The sequence below is a fragment of the Coturnix japonica genome, chromosome 14, assembly GCF_054131305.1.
Source record: "Coturnix japonica strain WE chromosome 14, WE-NBRP24, whole genome shotgun sequence".
NCBI classification, from domain to species: domain Eukaryota; kingdom Metazoa; phylum Chordata; class Aves; order Galliformes; family Phasianidae; genus Coturnix; species Coturnix japonica.
Window position 1 is genome coordinate 15,376,412 of NC_140676.1, and position 12,408 is coordinate 15,388,819.

At 47.1% G+C, this 12,408-nt stretch overlaps 1 protein-coding gene across 14 annotated transcripts in view; it reads left to right on the top strand.

Moving 5' to 3' along the window:
* The window catches only part of USP3 (ubiquitin specific peptidase 3), a 78,157-nt gene that overhangs the window by 30,850 nt on the left and 34,899 nt on the right, over positions 1 to 12,408 (top strand). For 2 of the 14 annotated variants that reach the window (XR_014934414.1, XM_015872290.3), the window contains exon 1: positions 11,332 to 11,501. The exons of 10 other annotated variants lie outside the window; for them this stretch is intronic. Coding sequence is in view for 1 of the 4 variants with exons in the window: in XM_015872290.3 (XP_015727776.1) it covers positions 11,411 to 11,501 (91 nt within the window). In the remaining 3 variants the exon portion in view is untranslated. Of the gene's footprint in view, positions 1 to 10,720; positions 11,032 to 11,331; positions 11,502 to 11,833; positions 12,127 to 12,408 lie in introns of those variants that run through there. 2 more of the 14 variants (XM_085515796.1, XM_085515794.1) reach the window with 2 other exon arrangements.

Genomic DNA, 12,408 nt, shown 5'->3' on the forward strand with positions numbered 1-12,408 from the left:
CAAAATGACCTTTTGCGTAGAAGGGTTTGAACTGAGCATCTATCTGCCAAAATACACCTTCAAACTATCTCTTCCTTTCTCTTTTCTGCTCATGTTCTTGAAAGGTTCACTGTGCTGAAGTGCTTTTTTCTTTCCGTTTCACACCTTTCCTGGCCCAGCTGCTGCTGTCATTTGGCTTTACATCCTCAGGAGGAATTCTGGGCAGAGCTGGTGGATAGGAAGTGCTTTGCTTGCAAAATACAACCCTTCCCCCCAGAGCTCCCCCCAAAAAACAACACCAACGCTTCTCTGAAATGGCTGACGCTGTTTTCTCCAGCAACCAGACGGGGCTTGCAGTTTGATTCTATCTCGATGAAATGTTAGGTCACTAGCAGTTGGCTTTCATCTCAGCATTGATCCAAGGTGGAGACAGGCAGGACAGGGCTGTCATGGATTGGTGGGGCTCATGAGAAGTTTTAGATTCGAATATACATGCAGTTCAGCATCACTTGTACTTAAAAATGAAGCCCAGAAGCATTCCAGTGGGATCAAAAAGGAATTTTAGTGGAAGGCTTAGGAATTCATCTTGAGTCCTGCATTTGTCCTCCAGTGACAAACCACTAGCCTGCAAAACCCTCTAAAATATGTTCAACCTCTCTGAAATTCCCTATGTGTTACTTGTTTTCCATTTGCTCTCCCCAAAATATACTTACGGGATAAATACCTGCTATGGCAGACTAGCCCTGTGAAGTCAAATTCAAGGGTTTTTATGTGTACTGAAGTATTTGCTAAATGTGCTGGGAACTGTCAAACTGGGCAGAGCAGCACTCCATGATTTAATGTATGAGAACATCAAGTGCTACTGCATGGCCGCTTGTACAGATTCAAATCAATTCTCCCCAGCCTTTTTTCTGCTCTAACTGGTATTCTGATTTATTCACTTCACTAAACTTAACCTCCTAGATTGCATTAGGGCATAGACTGTTATTGATGAAGCCTTTCCCCACTAAGCTGCTAGATTTAATGTGAATGTGGACATGAGCAGTCAACCTGTTACTGCTCTGATGACCAGGTTGCCTCTGCAGAATACAGGGTGGCTTTTACACAGTTCTGAATGGGCAGGAATTTACATCAGCAATGCAGCAACCAGCATTAAACGGTATCTTTGGTCACCTCATTCAGAAGGAAAAAAAGCTAAGCAGGCACTAGGTTCTTTCTTGGGGCTCTGATGCACTGCAGGACTGACTTGTGCAAACACTAGAACAGTCTCAGAGGATATTCCTGCAAACCACAATGTTTGTTCATGGTTTCCTTAGTTAATTTTCCTCTTTGAATGCAGCTGACAGTAAAAGTCCAGGACCTGCTATAGAAAAGCTGACAACGTAGTCAGAAGGGCATGGCAGAAAAGAAACAGGGAGCGATGGGAAGGGGGGGATAGTAGGATGAACCAAAAGCCAAATAAAGAAAAATATCACAAGTACATGCAAGAGGTACACTGCTCTGATGGACTCCTGAAACTGCTGCAAGCAAGGTTCATCTCCCTTTTGTTGTCAGGTTCTCTCCCAGACATGTCCCAGAATGATCCTTCCCACTCCAGAAGTGTTCAGACAGCACAATCACAGCAGCTACCTACTAAGTTGTGCTCTCTTTATTCTGGTTTCGAGGACAGTCTGACATCTTTCCTGGGTGTTAACCGCTCACTTCGTTTTCATTATGTTAACTAAACATAATGGTGACTTTGATGAGGCAGGCAAACACAAACTTGTGGAGAAACAGCGCTGAATTACGGAGACTGTCTATCTCAGTAGCAGTTGATGACTTTGTGTTTCAAAGGACATATTTCATAAAGTGAAGCCGGCTGGAAAGTATTAAATCTTAGTTCAATTTACTTCTTGAACTCACTGCACAAGGAATTAGAAGTTATTTAAAACATACTCAGTTTCTTGTCACTGCATGCACCCTTGCACTTTTCAGTGGCTCATTTGTACCATCCATTTTTTCCTCTGATTATTCTTTCTTTATGCTGTATGAAAAGAATGAGTTACAGGCTAACGACAGGGTTAGAATGCTCACTTTTACATTCCTCTGCTCAGAGACCAGATGGAATAGATATACAGACCCAAAGTGGGGATGACTCACTGGGCTACAGTATCTTAGGGCTGTACTAAGGGCAGGTGAAACTGGCCAAAGAGGGGTTGTTTTGGTGTAAAAAAAGTTGCAAACCAGGAATAAAGGCTGAGAGGAAGGTATTATTGGATCAAGCCTTAAATAGCTGCATTGGTGTAATACATAAAAATGTAGGCTAGTTATTTCTTCAGCTTATGGCCTGGAGTAGCACCTACTGGTGGTTTATATGATGCTGTACTTATCACAAATTGCTTATGGTGATTTCCATTCTCACAAGCTGTTTTCAGTGCTCGGAACAAGACTATCACTATTGTTTTGCACTGCAGCAAAAGCTAGGTCATGGAATCATTAAAGTTGGACAAGGCCTCTAAGATCATCTAGTCCAACCATCCCCACTAAACCATGTCCCTAAGTACCACGTTTACCCTTTCCTTAAGCACCTCCAGGAATGGTGACTCCACCACCTCCCTCTGTAGCCTATTCCAATACTTCAGCGCTCTTGCTGAGAAGAAATTCTTCCTAATATCCAGCCTGAATCTGCCCTGGCACAACTTGAAGCTGTTCTCTCTCATCCTGTCACTGTTATCCAGGAGAAGAGGCTGATCCCCACCTCGCCACAGCCTCCTTTCAGGGAGTTGTAGACAGCTATAAGGTCCCCCATGAGCTTCCTTTTCTCCAAAGCAAACAATCCAGGTCCTTCAGCTGCACTTCCTAAGATGTGTTCCAGACCCTTCACCTACTTTGTTGCTCTTCTCTCAACACTCTTCAGGTCCTCACTGTCTTTCTTGGGACCCAAAACTGAACACAGCAGGGGCAAACAATGAACATTGGTGAGGGGCAGCATCACCAATGCTGAGTACCGAGGAACAGCCACCTCCATGACCTGCTGGTTGCACCATTCCTGATACAAGCCAGGATGCCATTGGCTTTCTTGGCTACCTGGGCACACTGCTGGCTCATGCTGAGAGAAAAGATGTCACAGAAAATTTATTGTAACTCTCTATCCCAGGCTTTTTCTTGGACATCCAGTGGCATCCTGGAGTTTACACAACTGAGAAAGTAAGTTCCAGGTTTACTAGGAAGCCACATTTTACTTCATTGCATGTGATTCTTTACTCTGTGTTATGTCCATTTCTCTTCAGATGCAGTCGCAGCTGTCACAGAAGCAATTTACTACTTGTCCTGTCTGCCTATTTTTCAGTCTTTAATGGTCTTCCACTTCAGCACAGCAAATGCTGCGCATGTTCCTTGTGGTATCCACTGTGGAAACACACTCTGTTATATATAGCAATTGGTTGAACAGGATCTATCAAGACAGAGTAGGGCTCTTTTGGCAGCAATTCGAAGTTCAGACAGAAGACCAGTCTGAAAGCTCCTACCTGGCACAAAAGAGCAGTTCAGTAGAGAGGAAAGGCCATAGAAATTTAACCTTCTAGTGAGCCACAGCAGAGTTCTTTACTGTCCAGATTTGGGTCTCACCTTTAGTAAACTGCTCTCCCTCAAGTGGCAAAGTTTCACTGCATGCTGGCCTTGAATTGTTGGGTTGAATTCAACCTATTACAGTAAAACATCACTGTTAAATAACTTGGTCTCATATCCCAGCTGTTGGGAATATGCAATTTGTATTTAAACAGTAGACTAAACTGTGATGCTTAGAATAGTTAGAGCAGCACCCTTAAAAGAAACAGACTGAATGTTGTATTTACAGTGCCATAGCTATAACCAGTTAGAAATCTGTCTAATCTTGGCATGTATGTGATTCAAAGGTCCAAATATACTTCCAGTTAATTTCAAGGCCTTAAATTCAGTTTCTGAGAAAAAGACCTGTTGAGTGTCTATAAGAGATGTCTTATAATTAATCATAGAGTCACAGTATATCCTGAGCTGGAAGGGATCTGCAAGGATCACCAAGTCCAACTCCTGACTCCACACAGGACTACCCAAAAAGTTTCAGACCATATTTCTGGCAGTGGCTGGCAGTGCTGTGCTTGATGTACCCCAGGGTACAGCTGTCCCTTCTGGTCACCAGAGCACACTGTCAACCAGAACCCCCAGATCTCTTTCCGTGGTCCTTTTCTTTAGTGAGCTTAAACCAACTGCAGCCACCCTGGTGAAAATCCTGGGTTTTGAAGACACGGCCATGGGATCAGTGAGATGCACAGCAGACTTCCCTGCTTCTCAGCCAGTAATTCAAGGAGAAATTCCTTTAATGAGCTTGTGCTAGTTGTTACAATGCCAGTTATTGAATCACAGCAACTAAAGGACTGGGGTGCCATTCGCCTGCCTTCCTTCTTCCCATTTCCTGCAGCAGCCATGCATTCCCCATGCTCTCACTTTCTCCCTCTCCAGAATGCTGTAGTGAGATACCAAATTGCAGAATTTCTAGAAATTGAGATGAAAAATCTGAGTAGGAGGCTGGGCATTACCATTTAGTTTAGCTTTTGGAAAAAAAGCTCATCTTTACCTCATGGCTAGGGACAGAAGGGAGGGGAGCTCACCCCACTGTACCTTTCCTCTCCTTTTTCAGCCCAATGTGTGAAGGTGCATGAATTTGCAGAGCCCCCTGTAAAGCAGAGGCATCTGCAATGCCAGTGTTTTGGTATTAGGGGCAAAACACTGTATCTGAGATGCTGTATTGAGGTGCTGACTAAGCAGGAATGATTAGATGTCGCATTGAGAATAATTCTTTGTGATTTTGTTCTGAAGCTTAAAAAATGTGTTTGTAAGGCTGATGGAGACAATGCAGTGAATGTTAACTGTCTACATCTGTTCGATTTATCTTAGTAATGGCATTGATCCTCTAGAGGAAGATCCCTCCCTGTTTTTCATGACAGTCTTTGATTTATCAGTCTCTCCATTTACAAGGACTCATATTTTTCCCCATCACTCACATGGAGCTGTGAGGATCTAAGTCACTGAATGGGGGAACGGAGAAGTGTGACTTTATGAATGATGTGCAACACAAATTGGTGTCTAAAATAGGCGCTGACAAAGTTCCTTGTCACCTGTCAGAATGGGGACCTCTGCCACTACGTGAAAAGCACAGATGGTATCCTACATTATGAAAGGTTACCTAGTGAAGTTGTGGGAAATAATTAAAGAATCTCAAAGGCAAATTCCTCTCTGTGGTCAGTGTTGTGACTAACAGGGGTTCTCTGTACTCATCTAAAAACATGCTGGGGATTTGCTTGTGTGGGGGGAATAAGAAATGATCCCCGCAAGGTGGCAACAGATCAGAACAAATTTCTAGCAGAAGTTTCCAGCAGACCAAAAATGTGAATTAGTGGCACTCTCCGGTGGGCTTTATATAACAGCTAAATAATAGGTATGTGCTTGAGCGTCACTATATTTGTCCTGTCTGCACACATTGGAAGCCCAAGGTTCTGGTTAAAAAAAGACTCACACAAACAAGGCAAGAAGCAGAGTACAGCAAAGCAAGGCGTTCTGCTAAAGATGGAACATGGCATTCTCCTCGCTCCGGGATTCTGCCAGAAATACCCCTTATAACAGCGGATTGTTGGTGTTGGCCTCAACAGCAGTGCTTGTGCTCTGTTTATTCCATTCACCAGACATGGTTGTGGTGTTGGCTCAAGGTCAAACTGAATGTGAGACACTGAGTAGCCAGATAAATGTCCTGCTATAGGGAAGACATAGGAATTTGGATGTACAGGATCAGCTCTGGCCTTGCCTGGTTACTCTGCCAGCAGAGTGGAAGAAGGGAGGGAGCTGGACCAGAATACAGGAGTCTCTGTGATGGATTTCAGTTTCTGACTGAATGACTGACTTCCCTTTGCTTTATTTCTGTCTCAATATCTCAGTAATCCTCTGTAGATGCTTTGCATGTTGCACCAGTCAGATTCATAAGGCAGGATGAACTGGGAGGGGGCTGGAAAAATGGCCTTGCTGCTGTTTCCTCCTTCCACTGGTACAGTTGTGCTCTTTGTTCTAAACATACAGCTGATGTGCTGCTGCACAGAGGATGAGTGCTAAGGCCCCTTGTCACCACTTCCCCAGACTGACCATCACAAAATGGCTGGTGGAGTCAGACATCAGGTCCTTTAATTTCTCCCGGGGTGTCTGTGTGGCTGAGGGGTGTGATATGCCCATTAAGGTCTCTAGTTGTCCTGTTACAAACAAAAACAAGTAACTGTGCCAAGTCTGCTTATGACTGGGAAAAAAAAGAAAAAAAAAAAAAAAAAAAAAAAGAAAGAAAAACAACCCCCCAAAATTACTTTGCAGCTTTTTCCAAAATATCTTTAAACTGTCTCGAGTGACTCACTGATGCCTGCTACACATTGAGAGATCCAAGGGTATATTTTAAAATAAAACAAGAAAGATGAACATTAACTCTTCTTCAGCCTCAGCTCCAAACGTATTTATGGCTTAGTGTTCTGAGTTGAAAGCATTCTAAATCAAGAAGGGAACCTATCCTTAAGCGACTGCAGGATGATTAAAATAGCCATCTCCTCCCATTGGGCTTGTGGAATCGTCTCTACTGGTGCAGAAACTCAAAGCTCCAAGCAGTATTTTATTAGCTTTGGAGACTTAAAAAGCTTTTTTGGTTTTCTTGCTGGTAAACACTTTGCTAGTCATATGTGGGCTTTAAAAGACAGGGTGATGTCAAAGAAGCCAGTGTTTTAGTTTCCCAGAAGTGCAAACCTCTTAATAATGGCTGCAGAGGCCAGAGCACGAGGGGTGGTGGGAGAACAGAGCGAGGGCCAGTTCTTTGCATGAGGGTGTGGCTGTATTTTAAGCGAAGTTTCCTCTGCTTTTATTTTAATAACGTGTTCCAAAATCATTAACCATATAAGTTATCGTCCAGCAACATGAGGAATCCACATCTTTGGGTCCTTAGTCCTTTGGGGAAGGCCGTGCACCAGTGGTGAAGCTGCTGGTTTGATGCCTCCCCACCTCATGGAGCTGTTGGGGTTCTCCCACTGGATTGTCTGCTACAGCAATCTTGTGTCCAAAGCTGCAACACACTATTTCATGCGTAGCAGCAAACACATTATCATAGCAAATAGTACCTTATATGCTGTGGGAGAATTAGCATAACCCAGTGCTGCAAGCTGTGAGTGTTCCTGGATAGCCACTGTTGTGACTGCTGCATGCTATTTACTTACAAAGGTGCTGCTGGGAATGGGAATGACAGACAGCCAATGCATGAGGAGCTTTTCCACATCATCTGCTCAAGTCTTTCCAGATGATGGTACATCAGATGGATTTGGAGTCACTTTGGGGCCTGATCAGCAGCACAGCAACTGAAGTTGCTGGTGTGGGTCTTTTTTCTTCCTTTTCTGCCTTCATAGCTAGAGTGGCTCCATGCAGCCTTTTATCCTAGGATAAAGAAGAATCCTAGGATTGAAGCCTGTGCAGATGAGAAGCTCTAATGAGAAGCTGGGCTTGTTGACCCCTGTTGCCTTAGGGAACAACATAATGAGAAGCTTTTCCTTTGTGCAGAAGTACTGATTAACAGTGATGTAAAGCTTCAGCTCTCAATCTGTGCACAAAATTGCTGATTACCTGCCATGCTTAAGAGAACCTAAATGCTGTTGGTTATTTACATCAGCCTTTTGATTTACTGCAGCTGCTATGTTTACCCATTTGGCAAGCGTATCTTAATTATACTGTACTTCAAAGCTCTGGTCTTTAAGTACCTGAAGATGTGGAACCAGCCGTTCTCCCTTGGGCTGGCTTGAAGTGGCATGAAGTCTGACAAAGGAGAACCGGTTGTCCTGAACTAAAGACTTATTTTTAAAACTACACTACATGCCACACACATTCAAACATTTCTTGGGCTTGGGTACTCAGTCATGCTTACAAAAGTAAAATCTCATTATGGTCTTAAACACAGGCCTGGCATTCTGCTCCACACGCAGGCCTTTACCCACCTCAAGCACCATGCTTAGCACAGAGACAGTACAGCAGTGAAGTCTTGAATTGCTGGGACTTCAATAATTTTTAGGAAATGATGGGATATAAAAAATGATTTTCTACTGAAAAAGTAACAATTCACTACAAGGATTGCTATGATGAGATCCATGCATCACTTTTTTGTCCATCTCTTCGCTGCTTTACAAAACTGTGCTAACATGCAGTGGTGATAGACAAGACACCTACTTTTGGCCAGTTTGATGTTGCTTGTGTATGTGAAACATGGGCATTTGTTTAAAAGAATATGGATTCATGTTGTTAGGGATAGACGTGCCTGCCAAGATACCAGAATGTAGTTATGGAGATACTGCTTAACTATCTTTGTGTGAGTAGAGGTGGGGAAACAAGGGACTACAAGAAGCAGCAGGTCGTCCCAAGCTTACTCATCTATTCCCTGGAACATCTATTCTGGTTGCTCTTAAAGCAGACTTTTAACAAAAGGAAATCATAGTAATGAAAGGTTTTACTGCATTATGTGTCACCTTAGTTTCTTTCAGGCACAGAAATGCACACAAACATGGTACAGTCAGAGTGAATCGAGGATGGCTGCGTGATGTGAGCATGAATGTTACTAAGCACTTACTGAGGAAGTGCCAGGAAACCTTTTATTTCGTGGTGCGGTGTAAATTCTTGACCACACGGTCATTACAGAAATAACTCTTGGTACCTTCTAGATTCTGGCAGGTAGAGGTGAAGTAACATTGCATAGGAGCTACTAAATAACTGCCTTAACTATATTGAATCTAATTGTACAGGGCTCTGTGTGAAAGAAACAATAGACGCTGCAGATTTGAGATGATATAAAAGTTCTTCAGACAGTTTTCTCGAATGTGATTTGTATCCAGCTCCAAACTAACTTCCCAATCCCCCAAAATGGCACGAATTTAAATAATTCAAAATAGATTTGGGTCTTGAGCTTGTTTAGTATGAAGCAAGTCGGAATCCCAGAAAAGGAAGTCTAATATGGCACAAAGAAGATCTGTGATAGTTTTGACTCCAGATCTGCTCTGCACAGATGGTGCTGAGCTGTGATACGGCGCCCCCTGGCGGGCTGAGTAGAGGCAGTAACTTGTGCTGTGCTGATCTTGTGGCGTGCTGGAAAAGTGCGTGACCTTTGTTTTCAGACCAGCAGGGAATGGAAATAGATGCTGCAGCTTACAGATGCACGCAGCTAAGCTGCTGCCCACTGCGCAGCTGAGATGTATCTCCCCAAGCTGCTAGGCCAGCCTCTAGTAAGGGTTTTATTAAGTGTTATTACTTAGCCCCATCCTGATGGTTTCTATTGATTTTTTCAGGCCAGCTGTCTGCCTCAGAGCTGCATCCACAGAGTAAATAATTCATTTCCTTGCAAGTTTCTGTACTGTGCACATTGCTGTCACCACTGTACCTGAATGTTGCACCTGTACACCTCTGGGAACACAGCGGTCTGCTCTTTGGATGCAATACACAGAGGTGGAAGTGCAATCTTGCACGACTTTGCTATGTCTGGATAGATACTTGGTGTCCTCAGAATGTTTATTGCTTTATGTGCTCAGAACAGAAGCTCTGCTAATAACCTTTTAAATTTGGAGTGTTTGGTGCATGTGCCAGTCTCTGTCCTCATGGGCTGAGTTCACCACTCAGAAAAGAAGCAGCATGCTGTGGGAAAGGATTTTATTTCTATCTTTATGTATTTAATTCATTCCACTCCTCCGGTGTTCTTCCTGCTCCATTCCATCCACTCGCTCCAGTTCCTACAGCAAACAGGGAAGTCATTCAAGGCAACTTCTGAATGCTGTCCACCCAGTGATTGTGAAGGAAGCCAAGATCACATCTAAGCTTCTGCTACTGCATGTTCATGTCATAGTGCATACACAGGTATTAAATATTTAAGACCAAAGGTTTTGTCCCTGAGAAATACAGCAGAACTAAAGAGCCCTCCAGGCCAAACTACCCGCAGTAAATTGGAGGTGTGTATGCAGGATACCATTTTAGGGCTGAACTCTAAACTTAGATGGAGACTATTGCACAGATATCCATCTTACAGATTGCATATATCTCACAGGAGGATGCCGTGTGGAATCTCTCTCTTGCAGTAGAGCTGATGACATACTATATGAAATGGAAATTTCTAATGTAAAATGCTGACTCACAGGTCCCTGTTGTGCAATGATTTGCACCCATTATGAGTGTGCCTGCAGGAGGTATCTCAGCTATCATCTAAACTGGACTGAGCTGAGGAAGGATGGGAGAAAGAGACCGGACTCCAGTTCCAAATTAAATGTGTTTTCTTTGTCCTCAATGAATCTTACTGAAGGAACAAACTGAGAAGGAAAATAACACCTGGAGCTCCTGTTCATCCCCCTGCACGGGATGAACATGGGCTGCTACATTTGGAACAAACGTGGCAATTAAAATCAACAAACAGGCAAATATTTGGGCGAGATCACACCGTCAGCCAGCAAATATAGTTAGAATTAACTCTGCTGTTACCATGCAGAGGAGCAAAGCGTCACAGCCCCTACGGCTGCTAAGAGTGGAAGAGGAAGGGGCTGTGTGGGTGAGCGGACACCTTTGTATTTAGGGAAGTCCTGTAGGTGTTGCCGCTGCAGGAAGCGCCGCTCTGAGCCGGCTCTGCGGCCCTGCCGACCTTCCTGCAGCTCCAGCTCCTTTTGTTACAGGATCTGAACAATTCCAGCCAGGGGAGAAGGGACGTGTTTGTTTCTGCTGCCAGCTGAACGGCGGTGCAGTAAAGCTCAGTCAAAACCTTTAAACCAAAGCCACGTTTGTTTGTTTGCTGTGCAAAGTTTGCAGCGTTCCGGAATGGAAAGAGGAAGTCTCGGGGAAATTTACACGTGTGGTATAAAATTCGTAAGATACTGTAGCTGACCTGATTAATCAGTGCGTGCAGCAAAAGTCATACCGCAGCGGGGCTGTAATGAGACCGATCCTATGGATTTCACGTTTGTTGGGGCAAGAGGAAAGGTGTGATATGACGGCGCAGGAGTCGCGGTAATTTGATTAAAAATGAATGGATTAAGAGGATCCCTTCTTCCTGAGCCGCTCGGCGCTGGCTCTGTGCTGCATCCCACACGGAACGCCGTGTGTCGGTGCGGAGCCACGCGCTCCGCCCGCTCGGCCCATAACGGCGCGGGGCGGGGCGGCCCGGCCGGCATCGGGCACCGCGTCAGCGCCACGCACCGTGCGGGGCGGCTGCTCGGAAAGCCCGGCGGGGGGCGGGCGGGTTCGACGGAGCGGCGGACGGGAGGTAAAGCGGCTGCCCGTAAAGCCCGGCGCGCGGATCCCTGGCCCGGCCCTAAGATGGCTGTTGTGCGCGGGGCGCCGCCGCCGTCGTAGAGCCGCGAGGAGCCGCCCGCCGCGCCCCGGCGCCATGGAGTGCCCGCACCTCGGCTCCAGCGTCTGCATCGCGCCCGACTCGGCCAAGTTCCCGCAGGGCTCGCCCTCGTCCTGGTGCTGCAGCGGTGAGTGGCTCCCGCGCGGCCTAACGCCGCTCCCGGCCCGAGGCGGCCCGGCCCGAGCGCGGCGGGGGGCGGCGGCCGAGCGCCTCTCCCGGGCACCGCCGCTCCTTTGTTCCCCGCGGCCGCCGCCCCGCGCCCCCCCCGCCAAACCGCGGGACCCCTCGGCGGGAGGCGCCGCTCACGGCCCAGCCCGCGGGAGGTGGGAAGGAGGCGGCGGGGCCGGGGGGGCGGCGGGGATCCGGGGATCCCTTTCCACGCGGCCGAGCGGCTGCCGCGTGTCCCGGCGGTGGGGGGCGAGGGCTCGGCGGCTGCGCTCCAGGACCGGGCCCGGCTTCGTGCGGGGCGGAGCGCGGCCCTCGGCGGACTTTGTGTGCGCGAAGTGCCCGCAACGCGGCCGGCCCGTGGGCTCCCCCCTCCCCCCCCCGGGCGCGGAGGAATGCGGGACCGCGGCCCTTTTGTTCGCTGCGTGTCTGGGCCCGGCGCGGTGCGCTGTGCGCTGCTGGGGCGGCTTTTCGTTTCCCCGATATCACTTTTTATTGTTTCGAGTAGACGCGTTTGGAGGCGCTTTACAGAGCGCGTTGCCGAGGTGTTGCCGCGTGGGCCCCGCCGTCAGCCGAGGAGCGGCCGGGTGCGGAACGCCGTGCGGGGCCCTTTGTTCGCCGCTCCCATAACGCACAAAACCGTCCCCGGGGCGGTGGTCGCGCGGGGCTGTAGTCGGAGGGCTTTGCCTGCCGAGTATCCGCGTCCCAGTGTTAGAGGTGCAGCCTTCGGACGGAATGCTGCGCTGACAGCCTGCGGTGCTGGCCGGGATTTTTAGTGCGTTTTTGCCTGTCCCAGCCGCAGTGGGGTTTAGTTGTGCTGGGCGCTGAAGCTCAGGCAGCACAGCGTGTGTGGCAGCTGGGCCCGCTCA